The sequence below is a fragment of the Mycteria americana genome, chromosome 2 (assembly GCF_035582795.1).
Source record: "Mycteria americana isolate JAX WOST 10 ecotype Jacksonville Zoo and Gardens chromosome 2, USCA_MyAme_1.0, whole genome shotgun sequence".
NCBI classification, from domain to species: domain Eukaryota; kingdom Metazoa; phylum Chordata; class Aves; order Ciconiiformes; family Ciconiidae; genus Mycteria; species Mycteria americana.
The window spans coordinates 140,367,680-140,388,824 of NC_134366.1; the positions used below are offsets into that span (position 1 = coordinate 140,367,680).

Consider the following 21,145-nt stretch of genomic DNA (forward strand, 5'->3'; position numbering starts at 1 on the left):
TCCTGGTAAGTCACAGGGAAAAGAGACAGAGAAAAAAGCCTTGTTTATTCTTACCAGCACAGTGCTTTTGAAGACAATATTCTTGGATATAAATAAAACAACAGAGTTCTAAAAAACCCCCACAGGAAATCATCTTCTCATTGCTCTTGTTATTATTAGTGCATATATTTTGCTAACACTTGCACGATGACAAGTAGACTAGGTTCCACCATTTCGGTCATTTAAAACATATATGGTGAACAGGCCCCAGCGTCCGTACAACTTGAAAGACGAGATGAAACATGTGGAGACAAACATTCCAGACAGAATGGAGTGAGAGCAAATGGAAGAACAATAGTAAGTTGTTCAATCAGAAACAAATAGTAACAACTTCAGCTCTCTACTCGTACTCTACAAGACATTTGACTGCAGAGATGAATTCTGAGAAGGGTCTCAAAAAGGCATAGGCTTCTCCCACTCACTTGTAAAGAACATCATGGGTGAAAGCACAAAAAAGCTTGCTGAGGAAAGTTTGAACCCTTTGTGTACATACTCCTCCAGAAGCAGTACATAACCAATACGAGCTTTAACATGATGCTGTATACTACGATAACTGCATTTTTTGGCACTGAGTAAAGGGAAAAAGGCATAGTATTGTGCCTCTGTCTACAGGCATTGTTTCTGAGCAACACTGAACAAGTTAATGTGATATATCAAAGTATTTCAACAAAAGGTGCCCAATTACCTTTCAGGATGTTCTCATGCCCTTTAGCCAGCTGATTATAAGTAGAGTCTTTTCCCTTACATGCAAAGGGATTGCTCTGATGGCATCATTTCCTTTTTTCATGCATTCAGTTTTTTTCTTTTTCATTACAGCTACACAATAGAAAAACAAACAGCAGGAAAGGATGTAACTGCAGACTAAGGTGACACTTGGTTGACCCTGGGATACAAGCGGACTTGTCTTGTCACATTCACAAAGAACAAAATCTTGCAGCCCTATCGCACAGAACCCGACCACTGGCAACAGTTCCATTGCAATACAACATGAGCTTTTTGCCATAAAGAAAGAGAAAAAAGCCAGAAGTCTACAAAGTTATCCCATCACAAACATTTTTGGTGAGCATTTCAGTCAATTATCTACACGGTTAAATTGAGCCTCTTTTTTTTTCATTCACCAATGCAAAGAGAATTTGAGTTATAGCATCAACTTACTACTAGTCCTTTTTATACAGTCAAGTACTGGAATAGCGTACTGAGAGATAAATCACTTTAGATTTTTAAGATTAAATTTAAAGAAGAATCTTGAAATGACAAAGATTTAATTAATCTAAGGGAAGATTAACAATTTTCCTCTTGTTCTCTCCTTACAGAGGTCTCTGGAATAGATTAACTCTAGAAAATCCTTTATTTCAAATGATACAGAAAGTGCAGATAAAAGATGACACTTAGCTCTACAGCTGGTCATTGTGACCAAATCTTCTCCTGCATATGTAAAGAGCTTTCTAGAAAAATGACTCATCTTATTTCACAGTACCATGGCCCTCAGCAGTAAATCTGATCTAAATTACTATTCATTAAAAAACACCCTCGCCAAAACAAACCACAAACCCAAAGAAAACATCAGACATACCACCCCAGAGTGACTAAAAAAAAGGAATATATCATATAAAAGCAGCAGCATTTTCAAATTTTGAAGTGACAAGTTATCAGAAGCTTCCAGTAAATCCTACTTTTAACCTTTTGAATGAAAAATGATATTAAAAAACCAGATATATTTGAAACTCTGAAAGAAGATCTGATGTAAACCAAAAACTTTTTTCACCTGATGTGCTGTAAAATGCAGATTTTGAAAACGCACCACAGCATGAGACCAGCAGCCAACAGAAATCGGATAGTTATATAATTTGGTGGTTAAGCAAAGGTATTTTTAGTGCTTCGCTAATCCATCTAATGCATTTCTTTCTAACAGAAGAAGATGCGTTACACTGACAGCAATAACAGGGTCAAAACATGAGGATATTGACAAGGAATTTACATTTTCTAGAAAATAAAAAAGTATCTGAAATTATTCTTAATGGTATCCATTCCTAAGCAAGGCTCATCAGTGATTGGGAATGGGTGACACATACACAAATAATTGAACAGAAGAGCTAAAACAAAGAAGGAAAACTTTCACAAAAACGCTTCAAACAGCAATCTCATAATGCAAAACAAGCTGATGACACCTCAAGATAAGCAAGCAAATAGAAAATTAAGTGTGTAGGCAATTTCTGAGTGGCACATGAAGTTTATGCTAATGGAATGCTGAAGGAACTTCTACTTTTTCTGAAAAAAACAGTACTTTTTGGAGAACGGACAGTAAAGCAACCATAAAGAGATACTAATTTAATTTAAAATAGCTCTAAAATTCAAGACTTCCATTTTTTCTCTCAGCTCCTTTTTTCTTACCACACTGTTGCTGCATTAATGTTAAATGCTTATTATATTAAGTAATAACTTCTTGATATATTTAAAATTTTTCACAGGAAAATATGACTATGAAAAGTAAGAAAAGGTGGGTTTACAATGCTTACTATTGGAGATATTAACAGAATCTTGCTATTCATTTTACCTTATATTCTACTTCATATTCACCTTGGAAGGAACAAAACATTTAAAGTGAAAGCATGGGAATAGGAGGGGCAAAGCACACCAAAAGTATTTTTTAAACAGTAAACATTCTTGAAAACAATAACCTGGGTTAAAACACTCCTTACTGTAATCTGAAGCAAAATACAGTGGACTTAACTTTTAAAAGGTTTTCTTTGATCTGCTCCAAAGTTTCTTTTATTAATAGATGGAAATGTCAGAGTTGCGTACAAAATGCTTGTTTCCTCAGCTGACTTGCACCTAAGCAAGTTCATTTTCCGTCTCACTTGAAACTTTTACTTGCAAAATGAGACAATTCAGTGTCAAAGAACAGAGGAAAAGATCAGAACATCTCAAACATGTGGGTTAGTTTTACTAAGGAAAAGACAATAAACGGTTTCAGGGTCAGACAGATTATATGAAATGGTTTTAAGTTTAACAGTGAGTGTATAAAAGCAGATAATCCAAGAGGAAACGTCACCATAATTCTGCAAAGTGAATTTCTATGCAAAACCAGAACTATTTTCTTGAATGAATTAAGCAATAATTAATTACATTAAAATGCTTATATAATTGACATCATAAATTCCTGTAAGTGACAGTGCTTAAAAAGTGAACTTGGGCTGAATACACACACAGAGCCAGTTCCTATGAAGTCACTTTAGCTTAGTCATAACTAAGATTTATTGGTGTTACTTCTTTTCCCTATGGAAGTCAAGTTTCACCTCAACAGTGAAAACCTTAGAGTCTTGCTTGTTTCCACCTTTGGATTTTAAGTCCTTTTGTGTAGCTGTAAGACTGACATAATCCAACACATTTTTTTCTGAAGTGGTCTAAAAATTCAGAGAAAGAAAGATTTTGTAAAAGTAGCATCAAAATCAGCTCTCCCGCATCTTATATATGCCAGTAAACTGAGGCAAGCACAAAGTGGAGGTGCTGCATTATAGCAGTAAGGTAACTAAACAAGCCTTAACAGCAGCCTACCAGATTCAGAGTGGTAAGAAAAAAAGAGAAATATATGGCTTTCTTCTTAAACTCCTAGAACAAAAGAGCTGAGAACTCATATTTAACTGATTTCATATTAGCCAGACGCTAATAAGGAAATTCCTGGCTTTCAAGTACAAAACAGTAATACCATCTTTTCCCATCAATCCCTGTTTTTAATGTAGTAGGACCAAAGTGTAGCATTCCTCACCAGAAACTCTTTAGAATCTAAGTGGAGGAACTTAAGATGAAAAAAAAAAGAAGAAATGCTTAAGTGAATAAAAAATTAGTTCAGAAACAGAATATAATGGAATGGATTAAATGACTGTTTTTCCCAACCGAGAAGGTTCACCACTGGATATCCACAGGGCTCAGGGCTGAGAACCCATGACATTCATAAATGTTGGGGAAAATGTGCGAACAGCTAAGTGGCAGAATTTGTGAACGTCAGTGTTACAGAAGAGAAGTCTGAGGGACAACTGCAAAGAAGGGCTGCACAAAACTCACTGATCACTCTTAAATGGCAAATTAAGTTCAATTTAAGCTTAAGAGTGAAGGGCCAGGCAAAACAACCCTAACTTCATATATAAAGTAAGAGGCTTTGAGGTGACCTCAGGAATGAGCTCTTGGGAGACTAGATCTATATAGTAGAACTGGGAAAACTCCTAAAAAGGGCAACAATAATAATCAATAGGTTGTTGCAGATGTTAAATGTTTACATGGGTTTGAGGGAAGACAAACTCATAAGGAGAAATCTACTCCTGGACACTAGCCACAAAGAGTCTGCGCCTCTGCCTCCCCCAACAATGAGAGCAGAGAACTGTAGAAGAACGAAGAAGCAGAAAACATAACGATGTACAAATAGAGCAGTAATAAAAGAGGAAAATAATAGTGAGGTAGGCAAAATACAGCAAGTCAGTGTATGAAAATATGTACCAATGTCTATTAGATATATAAAACAGAAAAAGGTATTAATTGCCAGAAAAAAGAACAGAAGTCATAATATGTATCACTGATCAATTAGTATTCAAACAAACAGCATTACTCATTGAACTACACCAGTTTTCATAAAATTAATCAATTATTATTTGGGAAATATACAATTAGATCAACATAGAGGGCATTAACTAAATCATTTAAATTACTGTTTTTCTGCTGTATTTGTTCACTGAAAAACATCCTACTCTGTAGAATATTGATCAACGATATTATAGTTCAATGACAGCATGTTTTCTTATTTCTTTGAAGAAAAGCTGGGAACGTTCTGTATTAATTGGTTTAGTCTTTGAGCAAAACAAGTAAATTACTCAAGCTCTGACTAGTACTACTAGCCATATGTATGTAGTTGTACTAAATACAGTAGAAATAGTATCTTTTTTTTTTGAGAATATTTTTATAGCAATCAATAACATAAGTCTAATGGCTTTACACTATGGTTCATACGTGACAACAAACAATCCAGATTTTGGGTTTTAAATGGAGATTTATTTCCATCACAGAAACTCTCCTGAAAGTCAGTAGAGACAGATGCTGTTTGCAGCTTAGCTTTTGAACAATTGTTGTAATACAGACCAAAACTGAGATGCTGTGTAAAAACTAAGGCAAGAATCTGCATAACAGCTCATCCTCTTTGGCTACAGAAAAAAAATATTAGTCTTTTGCTACTGTATCTCAGTATCACAAAAAAAAAAAAAAAGCATTAGTGTTTTCACATATATATGCTGGGCTGCCACTGTAAAGAGCAGTTCCTAAATTAAGCATTCTGGAAAATGGGCAAAAAGCCCTTACCCATCTGAACAAAGAAACATTTCAAAAAGGTTTGTATATTAAAAAAAGGCTTTCTTATTTTAAAAGCAGTGGTGCAGTGTTGGTTCATTTATGTTTTGAAAGCAGAGAATATTTTCAATCTTGTATTAGCAATCTCCTGATATTAAAAAAGTTAGAAAAGCAATTCTGGGGTAACAATGCTATGTCTAATACAAACACAAAGTAAGATTGGCTATACTCCAGAACTGCCTTTCTTTTTTAAAATATATCCTTATTCAGACTTATGGCTGTAGGTAGGTGTATTTGGATATTGGTAATTTGATCAAAAAGTTAAATACTTGAGGCTTTCTTGAATTTCCAGCTGAGGGATAGTACAGGAGTAATTTTGCATATTTTCAGCCGTGTAATCTTACTGCATTAAATACTAAGAAAAGAAATCAAATCTATATAGCGATGTTTATACAATTTGTATATTTCAAACAGATGTATTATTCATTCCCCAGCAAATAACAGAGGAACAGTCCAAGACTATATTCTTTTACCAACGAGTTGTTTGCGAAATTTGAGTGAAAATGTGCCCCACTGAAGTTAGTGGTATAACTCCCACAGGATTCAAGGAACATATGGTTTCCTCTAAGAATACAGAATTAACATTAAAATTACTATCCATAGTAGCTTGAGACTTATTTTAAATTTTACCACAGCATTTTATTTGTTATCTTCAAATAGACTATGTAGTAAAATGATTAAAACTGATTTTGTTTTGAACTTAAGGCAGCTCTTTGTACTAAAGCAAGCAGTCTTATATAAATACCTTTGGTATTTGTTGGATCCTATTCCTAAACACAATGTTCATATTTCGGCTATAATAAGTAAAGCATCTCAAAGATGTGTGAGGCACTAGTCTTGCAAGTGTCCAGTTTAGTTTCTTGAGTAAAGTGAGATTGGTAGAGTCAGCTAAATCCATCATGGAAAGCTGTGTGCGGTGCACATAATTCAGTGCTGTTTGGAATGATTGGCAGCTGCCATCTAGTGTGGACACAAACTATACTCCCACATGCATATAATTCCAGCTCTCCCTAGAAATCACAGTTCGTTCAGGTCAAGCTGAGAGCACTGGTCACACAAGGCAATGCACGCAACAAAGGAACTGGCTACTAAATCACTTAGTGCTCCTTCCTGACCGTTCCACACGCTTCACATAAACCCACCACATGCAGCACAGCACACTGAAACTTACTCTGAATTAAAGTTATGAAAAATATAAGCACGGGTTTCATATATAACCGCTGTACTGCAAACGCTAGTGCTCCAGGGCGGACAACTGAGCTGCGCCGTTCAGAAGCAGGTGCTGCCCAGTGACTTGAAGCCAGCACTAAGCGCCCAGGCCCAGGCTGGGGCAGCGCCAGGCCAGGCCTCAGGGTAAATCAGAGTTCTCTAAATCATCCTCAGCATGGAACATTACACGAGCCAGCTACTGGCTCCAGGAGGCCACTATGACAGCGAGGGAGAGCAGGGACCCAAGAAAGTCCAGGCTGTGGCAGCAGGCTCATTCCCAAACAAAATCAAAATTGTTAGACTGGGTCTCCGCTACGCAGTGCACCTGGGTCTCCTGCACCTTCCTCCTGTGGCCCCTCCACCAACTCAAGGCTCCTTCGCAACCGCGCAGAACAAAGCAGGCTGCTCATGACACAGGATCACAACCAGAGTTTCAGTAGTTTCTATTAAAAAATAAAGGCTGAAACTAAGCCATAGCATCTGCGGACTTGGACACAAACATATTAAAAATAAAATTGAGCTGTCTAAAAAAGCTGCTCTGAAAAAGAAATTGCTGCAGAAAAGACACCACTTAATCCCCCTTCAGTGCTCCCCTTAAAAGGTCTTCCTGACCAGAGACTTGCTAGTCACTGCTATCTGAGCACAGAGAGCTAATTAACAAGGAGGAACTGCTCTATGTTATTAGTTGCAAGATATTAATTTTACTGTTATCTTGATCTTGGGTCCTTCCACAGTCTTTTGCCAGTTTCTTTCCGTTTATCGCGCACTGCCATTTTCCCAGACTGCAAGGTCTCTAGACAGGGTAATTTGTTTGTGCAGTGCCTAATACAAAGGCACCATTATCCTTCACCAAATCTCAGGTGCTCATGTAATGAAAACCCATTACAATATTGCTTTTAAGGTGGTCAAAAGTTCTCACAGCATATTATGACAGTACACCTTACTTAAAACTCACTCACAACTTTGGAGTAATTAAAAGTATTTAGCTTCTGTGGAAAAGAGAATAAAAAAGAAGATATAATTCTTTAACCTGTTTTATGACCTGAAAGACCAATGGAGTATAAGGAAAATATCAACAAGGAAACATTTTTTGTCTTGATTTCTTTCTCCCTTTCCCTCCACACACTATCTTCCGATTCATATTTCTTACTCTTACTGTACTTTTACCTTGTCCCTCTGTGTCCCTGAAAAGTTTTTTTCCTCAGAGAGTCAACACTTAAAGGAGAATTTCTAGTTGAGCATTAGCTAGAAAAAATCCAAAGGAAGAAAATAAAAAAAAAAAAAAAAAAAGGCCTGGCTCTGGGAGCTCAATTCTTAACACCTAACATTGACTTTTCTAGAAAGAATCTGGTATATGAAGGGGACTATGCAAAGAAACAATTCCTTCTGCTTCCAGTGGTACATATTTACTTACAGGACTGATACATTTAAAAGCACCCAGTGATACTGAGTATTTGAAGGTAAGTTTATGTTCAAACTCTGAAAATTAATTCCCAAAACATTACAGTTTATACCATCATAAGTATTGATGAAGGCAAAGTTAATATACACTAAATAGCTCCTCTAATCAGAACTTAAGTGATTTTTGTACTAGGAAAGAAGTGCTCTAATATAATTCCAGTTCATATTGAACTGCAGAGGGTTATCTCCTTTGAATAACATACATGACAGAAATGAAAAGGAAGTTCAAAATCCTTACAGTGAGAAATATTTGGTATCCTCAAAACAAGTTTCTATGTGACTCTTGGTTGAGTGGACATTTGGGGCTTTTTAACATCTTCCAAAGGGCTCTCCCAAATGTACATCTTCCAGCATTTGAAGCATTTCACACATGCTTGAAATAACATAGAAAATAATTTATTAAAAATTTCTGGAAGGCACCTTTTCCTTTTAGACACCAAGCCCCAAAAAAGGCATATAGAATAAACCTGACTGCTTTTAGCACAAATGGGTTAGATGAATTTGACCTAATTACTGCCTATAATAATGATGATTTAAAAAAAAAAAAAAGCCTTTAATATTTTAAAAGGGAAAAATATTGAACATACTTCTGAAATTCCTCAAATTCTGGGATTTTTACATTTACATCTTAATATTTTGTCTTAAATACGGCTAGTAAAACTATAATACATAATGAAGACTGTTAAGCTGTGCTATCATTTTAAAAGCATTTTTATTCATTGCTAATTTATAATCTGTTTTGGATACAGGTCTGTGTAGCAGAGGCTGGTAACTATTTCCCTTATACAGCAGCTTTCTATACATCAAATGATTTTGTGACCTGGTATCTTTTGAGAAATGCTGCTATTACATCTAAAGCACCTCAGTAGAAATGCCTCAAAAACCCTAAGGCTCAGTCAGGAGAGCCAATGTAAATGCAGGCTCAGAGAAGCAACATTTAACCCAACTTTTAGATTTTTCTTTGTAGAGCGAACTGCCATGATAGATAAAAGAACACCGAACAGATTATTAAGGAGGACTTTTAGACATAAAAAGACATTGAGAATATAAAGCAACACAGTGGTTGGTCTTGTTGATGACTGTGTGGACATCTGTCACAGGTCAAACTACCAGCCAAACCTGTCATGACCAGCAGGGAGCTATGAAGAGGAGTATGGTCTGGTTTCATTTGGCTGAGCAAACATTTTGGGAACAAAAAATACAGTAAGAACAGCGTACAACTCGAAGTTGCATTGAAAAGGAAGGTATCTGGCTGAGAGTCAGGGTTTCTAGCTCTTTGGAATGGAAACCTGGACATTCCATGTTTTTTGGGGTGAGAAAAGGTCTATCTGGAGAGTTCTTCCACTAATGGAATGGAAACCTCCAGTAAGCATGCATTGCTGGTGACATCTGCCAGGTCTGAAACATAGAAGGTTTTACAGACCAGCGTGCGGTGAGGTTATGCCACATGGGCAGAGCCACCTTTGTATTACACATTATTGAAATGAAAAAAGGCACTCCTCGATTTTTTTTTGTGTAGTAGTGATTGTTAGGAAACAGACAAGACCACCATCCTCACATTCATCTAAGACATTGCAGGAATGCTACTGTCTGAAGGATTAATAAATTATTAATGTATCAGTTTGGTTAAAAAAAGCAGTCATAAACCAACACTGGTCCTCAAGTTTCAGTGGGACAGAAGCAAGTTCTCTCATCCTGAAACCATACCAATCCAGTCAACCTAGAATTTAGCAACTGTCCAAAGCGGAAGTTTCTTCCTCAGTGCTCTTCTAGACTCTCTTCCAGATGATCTGGCTCTTAGACAGTCAGTGCTACTGACTCTGCCAGTATGACAGTCCCTTAGTTCACATAATGCCATAGCCTTGCTCCCAATGGTTGATACTAAAGGCAGCTCTGAAAACTTCAGAGATGGGAAAGGTCGTGCCATCCTTACTAGGCGAGTCCAACATGTGCTCACAAGTGAAGTTAATGTAATCTTTATGCCTGATGTTGCCTGACTAAGCGTCAGGTCTCTTTGCCGTCTCTTTGCCTTTGACTCAGTGCCAGTACGGTTAGTGCAAAGGCTACTAAAAGAGAAGAAACCTGAATCTACAATCTTGCTATCCATACTGGTAGTCATGGGACTGTTTCAGAGAGATTCTCAGCTGAAAAAACAAAGGAATAGCCCATGGTCACAGCTGCACTACAACTGATGCTTTCTGTTGTTGGCGCTTTCAAAAACATCTTTTCAAGAAATAAACATTGTTTGCATGGACTGTTCCAAAAGAAGCAATTTGAACTCTGTTTTTCACCTAAAATTGAAGGGAAGGAACAGCAAACAAAACACTTCAGAGACATATCCCTTCTTAAAGAGGAAGTGCATACACTGTGCCTTGTAACCCAACTGTCTCAGACTACAGCTTTTTAATAGCTTTATATAGACTCAAAGTGGTGATTCCCCCTGTCCACGCATCCCATCAAATCAATTTTTTCAGAACTAGGGCTTATATACTGACAGAACATGATTCAACTGACAGAACAGACAGTAATTTCTTAAAGTTAGCTACCACTGCTCTGCTTTACTAATGTGGTATGCTGTCATATAATGCCTTACATATATTTATAGAAGTAATTGAGTATATGGTACCCTCTAGTTACTTAGGTGACCAATGCTCAGAAAGGTTCTTTAACAGTATGCTAACTTCTTCATGTTTTTGTCTCAACTAGTTTTTGCTATGAGCCATCCATATATTCAAGCTTTTCCACTTACACAGTTTTTGGTCTTTTCTGTATTCTTTATGACTGTCAGAAAAAGGATAGTCGCTGAGCACACACTACCGACCACACTAAATCAGGAATCAGTTGTTCAGCTCTAAGTGTAATGTGACATCCTCTTTCTAAAATAGCATGAAGATTTTCTTTCATGCACATTTCTGGGCTCTTTTTCTGGTCCACAGCATATTTCAAGAAAAGCCTGCCTGAGGAAACAAACTAAAACCAACAACAGAGAAACTGCCACAGACACTTATTGGAAGGCATTAAGAATTAAATAGCTTTTTAAAGAGCTCTCCGACTTAATAGTAAAACCTATTAAAATTACTGATTTATTATTTATTAAATATTAAATATTTAAAAAAACCTGGTTTATTAAAAACACTGATTTAATTTGTAACAATTCCATTTCATACAACTTTGCTTGGTTGTTGGTTAGGAGTTCAAAGTGAAAATGACTTTTTTTTTCCCCACTACTAATAGCCGTACACTTCTCCCATCTCAAACACGCGGCAGGGGGTGGGGAGAAGACGACCACCGCTATTTGAAGTGGTGGTCATAAGATCCAGACAAATTCAGACTGCAGGAGAAACGTGCTCCAAAATGAAAGAGTCCTCATACAGAACTCTTTTTGGCAGATACTGTCCTGGCAACCAAATCAACAACCTCTAAGCACAAGAGCCTCGACTGTTATTCTTACACTGTTCATACCACAGTCTCTCAGATAAACAGATGCACCTTAAGATGTTCAATGTCAAATGGGCAACTTCAGTGAGGCTCAGATCCTACCCAACAAATCATCAACACAATAAGCACAACTGGAGCACGCTTATGAGAAGATACTCAATCGTCACCTCACATCCCCTAAATCATTCTGTTTCCTGATTAGTTTTATTTTCCAAATAGGTTTAAAGGCATAATGCAGCAGCTCTTGAGTGAAAGCAGAAATGTACGAGTGGTGGAAATTTACTTTCACAGTATGTTATGGAACATATACGAACATCTTTACTCAAATGAGCTGAAGTTCTAAGTTTCATATGTGTAATGTCACTAAAGTCAATGGACTTACACATGTGAAACTGAAAGGTGAGCAAGTACTCACTAAAGACAACATTTACACCCTTGCACTTTTGACTCTTTTGTCAATAATAAGAGCTCACATATTATAACACATTTTTGTTTCTGAAAATTCAGTAATGAACAAATATATTTTTGCAATAACATACCTTGAAGTTGCAATTTCCACTTTGGTTCTTGCCATGGCAGCTGCTCTCTGTGCACCCTCTATTGCTCTGTCCACCTTTTCTCTAGTTTTTGTGTTTCGTATTGGTATAAGTTGCTTTCTTATTCCACGGACCAAAATGTTATTTTTATATTTTCCCTCTTCTTTGGTGCCATCTGGAAACATGGTACATCCATATCCATGCCGCCTGTTATTTAGCCATTCTCCTTCATATTTCATACCATTTGAACGCTCACTAATACCAAAACCACTGCGCTTGTCATTCTTCCATTCACCCATATAGGTTTCTGTAGTGGTGGCATCAACATGGTCTTCCATAGGGCAATAATCACAGTCACCGTCTCCAAAACTAATTGTAGAGTTGGCATCGCTAGAACTAATTCTGCTCATAGCAGCATCACTCCTGACAGAGCTCCGTTTGCTAGATATCGATGACCTAGATTCAGATTTTCTAAGTTTTATACTACCAAGAAGGGATCCTCTTCTGAATAAGCCTCCTTTTTTCTTAATGCCCATGGCCTCTGGATCACTGTGAAAATTGAGCACAAAACCTCCTCTTGTTCCAGCCGGACTGTCTGAAGTGACGTCATGCAGAACAGTGCCATTGCTCTGTTCACTTCGAAGTGAAGCTAGAGATGTTCGGAGGGGTGAACGGATCACAGTTGCCATGCCATAGGGTACACTCTGGCGTACACCATATCCATGTCGCATCCCTCCTGTCCATTGCCCCTGGTATGTACCTTTTAAAATAATAAGGAGAAATTAAATTTAGGAAACAGTAGAAGACCTACTCTACATCCAGTATGCTACAGGCAATACTACGTTGTCAGCTCTGGCTTTGGTAAGAAGAAATGCAGAAAAATCACAGCACATCACACAGTAGAAAAACTACTTTTGTTGTTTGTTTTTGTTATAAATTATTTTTCCGCTTAACAAAGCCTTCACTTTCCCAGCTGAAGTAATTTATTTTGGCAACTAAGACACAGTAGCTGTAATCATAAGCATATTTTGAATGAATCTGTCCATGAAAAAATTTTCAAGGGAAATTTCTAAAGCAGGACTCCCTCAACATTTTTTTAAGGTGGTCATATGGGGAGGCAGTCAGCAGAAGCAGAGCCACGTTATATGCGGTCAGCTGGGGAGGGAGACAAGGACGGAGGGAAGGGAGAGAGCAGGACACTCATGTCTCTTGCCTCCAGCTGCTCACAGAAAGAGCAAGTAGGAGTAGTAAACGTCCTGTTATCCTAGGTTTAAGGTGACTACAGACCTCTCCTTGTCAGGAGATATTTGACAGTTCATTAAATTGTCTTGTCTTCAGACAGGCCTTTGGATCCACTGTTATAAACCTCTATTGTAAAATTATATATTTTAAAGTTTTTGCATGTACTTGAGTAGAAGAACAAAACCTCAGTATATCTTACTCTTCGTGAACTCTTGATATCAACACTTTTTGGTGTCTCCAGTATCGTAAACATGGCACTGCATTCTGCATTATGTTGTGACAGAAAGATCAGAAACATTAATCCTTTAGCACTTTTTTTGCCTTTCATTTGTTCTGCAGTACGTAAGACAGACAAGGCAGTAATAAACAGGATATTGCACACCATTCTATCATAAACATATTTCATTGTTGCAATCGTAACTATTTTCGTAATTTTTTTTGAACAGCAATATAAGGAAGAGCAACATGGTAGTTGATATGAGAAGTCATGGATATCCATGTAACGGAGTACACGCAAAGCTGCATCTGAGCCAAAACCCAGCATTATCAGATTACTACCGCAGACAATTTTTTTCTTGTATTCTCAAAAAGCATTTTCATTTTGACGAGATACATACTCCAGTGGCTGGTCTCTGAAAGCCATTTGTACCAGATGTTGCAAAGGAAGGTGCCAGGAACCCCACAACTGGCAAATACAAGATAATTTGCTTTCTAAGATCATTTCACTCTAATTCCCATTAAACAGCTTTAAGCTCCTCAAAATGAGGCCTCTCGCCCACCTAGCGCTGCTTCTGTTTTTTTTTAAAAGCTATTTTGAGTCTGAATATTCTTACAGAAGGATGAATAAGCAATCTTTAAAATACCTTTCTTTGATTTTGATCTGCTTTAATTGGAGCACCTATTAAAAAGTATTCTTCAGAGAACTAAATATCAAATGTCAAACTCAGTGATTGACTAAATTTTTCTGAAAATATTTGTGCAATACCTGCAGTTTTAGATGTAGATCAAAGCTTCATTTGCTTTGAGATTCGATCTTCTTTGTATAAGCATACTATTTTGGTCATGTACATGTCAATTACCTATCAATTAGTGCTTCACTGTATTACCTCTTCTGCTAAGTTATATTTCAGTGTTAACATGCAATTAAATTTGCCAAGTGTGCTTTCTTTATTATATAATACTAGACAGGTTCCACAACATAACTATTTTGTGTTGGTAGAAAATTCTACCAAGTGGAAGGTTTTTGTTTTAACAGATGGCTGCTGACACAAACAAACAACTTTCTTAGTTTCTTTCTCATTCTCTGTATCCTGGATACCTACTGCTGCACTGGTTGTAAGGGTGCTGAATCTAGAAACATGATTATTTTAAAAATCTCAGCATATGGAGAAGAACAAATAGAAAAATGAGCACAAAGCACTGGTATGACGTATTCTGTAAATCCTGCAAAAATACAGCCACATTGTAATTTTTTTCCTTATTAAGCAGACATTTCCCAGAAATATATTAATATTTTATGAGCATAAATGACTACATTTTGTCCATAATTATATCTGGGATCCCCCTAGTATCGTAATGATATGCTGGAGCTAAGAATCTGGCTACGTATACTTACTGCTACATACAACAATCTGTCTAACATTCTGGACCAGTTAATTTCATTTAAAAATAATAAATCTAATTCTAATTTTGATTATACCACAACATTACATTAGAGCAGCAGCTCATAATTATGGCTCTCCATGTTGCTAGTTGAGTGTCAGACCTGAAGTAGAATCAACTTATTTCAGTATGGAATTTTATAAAAGTACAAAAGATCAGCCTTTTTTCTTACTAATATTTTGTTTTAATTAATAAACATGCAAAGCTCAAAAATACTTGATTCATTTAGGACTTGTATTTTTCACTACTCTGTAGAAAGAAGTGGAAGTGGTTGCTGTTGCCCATAAGGGCATTAAAACAAGGACAACTGATGTGCTATTTACTTGTCCGATTTTTCTTTCTACTGGGGAAATAAAATCAATGCCAGCTTCTTCTAAAGAGAAAATAGTCAATGAGAAAATGGAAGATTCATACTGAATTGGTCCTTGGAAAGTACCAAAGATATTTAGCTGGAATTTTGTGCAGTCTTGCAGGTAACAACTATCTCTTCTGTCATTAGAAATCCATTAAGGGAAAGGCTTCTGACACTAGTGCTAGAAAGCCGACTCATTTTCCCTGATTTTTTCAACTTACATTTTAAAGGAAAAATATTTTAACAGCATATGGAGGACAGTGTCCAGAACGCAGATACAAGAGACTTACACAGTATTTTAATTGATATCAGACCTTAACTGTATCATCTTCTTCAACAGAAGAAATTTTAGAAAACTTTAAATGAGCAAGATAAGGTATGTTAATACTGCAATATAATTAAATACTACAGTATATAAGACATGATAAAAAAGCTTTTCCCATATATGAAGATACAAAAATATGCAGTATTTACCTATCTCTCTATATAGATATAAATATGAATGATATATCAACAAACACACCTTTCCGTTTCACCTTATACTATAATCGACTGTTCAAAGCAGTTCCAGTAAGAGTCAACTGTTAAAATTTTAATTAACAATGTAATTACCAAGCTAATTTAAAACTGTATTTGACCATAAAACAATAACATTGTTCAGCATTAATTTTCCAAAAGGTAGGCTTGGTATCCTTTGTAACTGAAGAAACATTCAGCCACGACTTCTACTGACCTTCCATCTGGTATTTAATTGGTTCCCCTTAAAAGGTGTTCGTATTTTGAGCCTGAGAACTATTAGAAAGTATATTTTTTCTTTTGTTTTTGTTGGCAAGATGCTGTAAGGTATAATTTCCCAACCTGTCTCCTTAGAGTTATATTGTGCCATCCCTCCCAAAAAAACCTCATTATATCTTACAGCTGTGAATGTCAGTGCCTACTTGCAGCTAAAATTTAAAACTACGCTGTGTGAAAAAGCTGAGAAGCCAAGGACCTATCAGCTACTCCACTTGCTCTGACCCTTACATCTTCTGTGGTTTAACAAGTTCATTGTTACATCAAGATTTTTGCATGCTTTTCAGACTCAAATATTAGATAAACAGGCATCTAAAAAGAAGACCACTTAGAAATCAATGAACATATGTACTACTGATGACCTTTGCTTAAGGATTCGTTTGCCACTGACTGACCTCTGTGGAACGACAATGCACAACCTTACAGCAAGATGCCTGTTATTGCTATCGTTGGCAGGACCATAAACCGCTAACTAATTTACACATACTGAAGTTTCAGATTAGGCCTTAGTCCCTCTGTAAAAAATGCTCCAACAGGCTCACAGATTCACATAGATTCAACAAATTCTAGGGAGTTTAAAGGAGGCACAAAAGTCCAGATCGCTGTAGGAAACAACCTGACGGGCCACTTGAAGGCCCAGCGTAAGCACATGCAATGAATGGAGGATCATGGTTTATAATTCACAGTGTTTTCCTCAGAGATTTGACTGAGTGACAATTTTAAGCATTTAAACACAGCATGACATATATTACTCATGTCGTGCAAAGTGTTGTGTGCAGAAACACTGAGGAACACTGTCAATGCTTATGTTCCTTTTCCCTCCCTCAACTACATCTCCTAATACCACCAATGCATTTTAAAACAACATACTGGGGAAAGAAGAAAAAAATAGCAGCAAAGAGACCTGGATTTTAGTGAGTTTGAAAACAAACTGGCAATTGGCATAGTCTAAACAGTTATTTCCCTATGCTGGTATTCTCAGGTCATAATAAAGGAAGAGCTTTCCTGCAAATATTTCACAGCATGTTAAAAACACATATGTAAATCTGGTTTCCTTGTAAAACCATTTCAGACATTCTTCTGGTGTACAAATACAGCTATTGTTCCCAGAGCACAAAAACAAAAACACATCTGCAAACATCTATGACGCACTGCTTTGCTTCATTCATGAGTACTTTCATTAAAATCAATGGGACTTCACACCCTCTGTTCATATGAACTGCAACACGTAAAAGACTGGGGCCATGGTAACAGATTTCAGTTAACAGGACTAAAAATCTTACAGTGTAAACAGCATGCTTCATGTGCTGTTTCGGACAAAGGATTTCCTGTGGGGTCTAAGTCTTAACATTTAGAGAATTTGCCTCCAATTATCAATATTATAGAGATTTTAAAAATTCCACAAGAAGCCTAAAGAAAAAGATAAAAGGAACTTTAGTTTGAGAAAATCACTCCTAGAAGATTTACTTGAATAGCAATTTACTTTTCTGGAAAGAAAAGAAAAAAAAAAAAAAAAAAAAAAAGACGGCCACTGCAAATTCAGCTATTCTTCAGCTTCTAATTTACTAGCCAAAACAAATATAATAAAACCTGGAAAGTCTATTGTGTGGTGAAAGTGAAACTAAAATTCTGATCTTTGCATGCCTTTTTTTTTTTTTTTTTTTAAAAATGCCCAAACGCATATCTCAGCCGACTTTGAGCACTAGGCTGACTCTGAGAACTTTCCACACAAGGAAACAATTTTCAGACAGCTACAAATATGTATAAACAAGGGGATTAAAAGAGTTCAAGGTACAAAAACCACAGTACATTTCATTTTCTGAAGGAAATGAATCTTACCCAACTCGCTACATTTTGTATTTCAGAAAAGAAAAAAAGGACCCCAACTGTAAATGTCTCTTCTGTTTAATACAAAAATACCTATTCTCTGACATGATCCTGAAAGTTCGACCACAAATCTCTTACCAAAATTCCTTGAAGAAACCAGCAACAGCATCAATCAAGAGATCTGATACATGGGTTAGTCCTTTAGTTGCATCATGTGAACATTACCTCTGATTTTGGTAAATTCTATTTCTTGCGTGTTACGTAAGCATGTTGTTCAAAGCTGAAGCAAGCAGCATTTCTGTAAAAAAAACCCAACAACTCTCTAGTCCTAAAACTGAGACCAGTTTTTCCTGCTACAATGGAACAAACCAAGTTGAAGAGCAACTCCACAGAAGTCGCAGGTGGCACTTCCACTGATGCCAATGGCATCACAGGAGCAAAGGACGAATTCAAAAATATCAGGTGTATTTTTTGTGCAGTGCACGAAATGACAGAGGTACAATAACTGTAACTGGCCGTTCAAATAAGCTCCAGTCCTAAGCGACCTTATTGAACCTTGACTTCTTGACCGCTCCTAACTTAAACATGAGGGCCGACTGCCTCATCCTCTCCACACACCTACCAGGAGCTCAGCCCTAGAAACATTTGCTTTTTCGTGGTGAAGGGTGTGAGAGGCAGGCCTGTGTAATTTCACCACACAGCTTATACTTAGAGCAGTATGTTTAAAACTATACTATATTTTAATAGAATATGAGTTATTACATGAGGGTGGACCCGAGTGTCATTGATTTTACGCAAGTTGCGTACCTGCTTCACTACCTCTGGCGTCCTGCTTACAAGCCGAGCGTATCGAGTGTATAAAGCTACTCCTGCTAGCAAGTAAGAAGGCACAGCGGCTCGCCTATTAAGTTCTTGCTGTTTTACCGGGAAAACGGTGCAAAGGGAGCGAGCCAGCGAGCTCGCTTGCCTGCTTTCTCTCCGAGACAGGCGCTGCCGGCCCCGGTTATCGTTATCACGGGCGGGGAGCCCGGCAGCCGCCTCGGCAGAGAAAAAGGAAAGCTGTCTGCAGGCAGCCGTAATGCGGATTTCTACCAGCCGGCCGGGAGAAAGCCACGAGCCCGGCAGCACCACCCGCTCCGGAGCCCAGCCCGCGTCCCGGCGCGGCCGTTCACGCTCGGCCGGGGCCGAGAGGCGCCTCACGGAGCGGGGCGGGGCGGGCGCCGGGCACCTGTGGCGCTCCCCGTCCGCCAGCGGGGCCTGCGGGACGGCGAGGCCGGCCGCTGAGAAGCGCGCTCGCCGCCGGGAGCGGCGCACGGAGCCGGGCAGGGGACGGACAGAGGGGAAGGAGGGCAGAGCCCTCCGCGCTGAGGGGCCGCGGGCGGTGCCGGGCAAACGGCCGCCGCGCCCGGGGTCGGCGCGAGGGCGGCGGTTGGGCAGGGGCTGGGGGGAGGGGCCCTGCCCGCGGCGCGCGCGCCCACGCAGGCGCGCCCCCCGCCCCCCGGCGCGCCGCGCGCGGGGCGCCCCCCGCCGGCGCCCACCTCCGTCCCCGTAGGTCTCGACGCCGTATCCGTCCTGCAGCCCGTTGCTCCAGGTGCCCTCGTAGCGGGCCGGCGTGCTGAGGCTCTGCCGCACGCCGTAGCGCCCCTTGAAGCCGTGGGACCACTCGCCGCGGTACATCCACCTGCCCTTCGTCTCCACGCCCAGCCCGTGGCGCTTGCCCTGCGCCCAGTAGCCCAGGTAGGTGTTGCCGCTGGGCCAGGTGTAGCCGCCCGCCACCTCGAAGCCATGGGACCAGGAGCCGGCGTACTCGCCCTGCCCCTTGGGCCCGGTGCAGATGCCGTGCCCGTGGGCTTTTCCGTCCTCCCAGCCGCCGCAGTAGGTGCCGCCATCGTCGAAGTCGAACCGGCCGCCCGTCATCCAGGGCAGCGGGGCGAGCGCGGCGCCGCCGCCTCCCTCCCTCCCGCCCGCTTTCCCTTCCCTTCCCTTGCCTGCCCTGCCCTTCTCGCCCGCCGGCCGCCCGCCCCGGCGCTCCCCGCGACTGCGAGCGCTCCGCCGGCCGCCCGCCCGCGCCCAGCCCAGCCGCAACCCCGCGGCGGCAAGCGGCGCCCGCCCCCCGCTCCTCCCTGCCCGCCCCTCCGCCCCCCGCCCGGCACCGCCCCCGCCCGGGTTGCCGCCGCTGCTGCGGGGCAGGTGCGCGCCCCGCGGGCTGCCTGGGGGCTGCGGCCGCCGCTGCCGCGCTGGGGTGGGCTCGTCCCCCGGCAGCGACTGGCAGCGGGCGGGTGCCCGCCGGGGGGAGGTCTCCGTGTGCCCTCCCCTCCCGGGGAAAGGTGCCCCCCCCGAGCTCGGGGACGCGCGTGTCGCCGGGCGGGGGAAGGCGGGCGCGCAAGCCGCGCCGGGGCCCCCGCGGCGTGCGGTGCCCGGGGATGGTCCGGCGGGGCACGGTCCGTCCCGGCGGGGCCGGCGGCTCCGAGCTCCGGCTGCGCCGCCTTGCCCTGCCTCAGCCCTGCCCGTCCCTTTGGTTCCCGGACAGGTTGCTGCTGCCTCTGCGCACCTGCCAGCGCCTGCAACAAGTAGGCAAAAGGAGAGCGTTTTCAAGTAGTACCTGTGATTTTTAATTTTTTATTTTTACTTTCTCTGGGCTTTAAGACTACTTTTACGCTGACGTTGTTGCTGCGGAGCACGGCTGAGTTGCGCTCTGTCCCTTTTTCCAATCCGCACACAGAGCCCACCTTCCCGAAGGGGCAAACGAGCAGTACCACGGGGCTAGAAACACGGGGCACGGGGAACTTGAGTGGTATCAAGGCCTTTCAAGGGCAGTGCTGCTGGGAACTTTGTAAGGAATCTCTCATTATGCCTTCAGCCCCAGGGCCGTTGGGTGACTGAATAGCTCTAAATCCTGCCAAGTACTCCTTTGCCAGATATGTGATAATCAGATAAAAATATAAGGACAAATGACAGGAGAAACACGGAAGCGTAGAAATAGCAGAGAAAATAGTGGAGAAGGGACTGAAAGCTGTTGTCATAGGGCATCTTAGCTTTTTGTTCTTTTGCAGTTATAGACCAGGACTGGAAGAAAATCTGAAAGAAAATGTTCGCCTTTAATGGGATTTTTGTTAAAAGCATGAATCATACTTATAAATCGTGGGGCGTGGTACTATCTGGACACATGGTTTGGAAAAGTGGGGAACTAACAATG

General features: G+C 40.3%; 2 protein-coding genes across 5 annotated transcripts in view; one reads left to right on the top strand and one right to left on the bottom strand.

Moving 5' to 3' along the window:
• The window catches only part of JPH1 (junctophilin 1), an 85,575-nt gene extending 65,661 nt beyond the window's left edge, over positions 1–19,914 (bottom strand). For 3 of the 4 annotated variants that reach the window (XM_075494829.1, XM_075494828.1, XM_075494826.1), the window contains exons 1-2: positions 19,488–19,913; positions 12,078–12,834 (exon numbers count right to left, since the gene is read on the bottom strand). In XM_075494829.1, the coding sequence (XP_075350944.1) occupies positions 12,078–12,834; positions 19,488–19,866 (1,136 nt within the window). In that variant the 5' untranslated portion in view covers positions 19,867–19,913. Of the gene's footprint in view, positions 1–12,077; positions 12,835–19,487 lie in introns of all 4 variants that reach the window. The other variant, XM_075494825.1, reaches the window with a different exon arrangement.
• GDAP1 (ganglioside induced differentiation associated protein 1) overlaps positions 19,562–21,145 on the top strand; it is a 34,040-nt gene continuing 32,456 nt past the window's right edge. The window contains exon 1 of the mRNA XM_075494831.1: positions 19,562–19,686. The gene's annotated coding sequence lies outside the window, so the exon portion shown is untranslated. The remainder of the gene's footprint in view (positions 19,687–21,145) is intronic.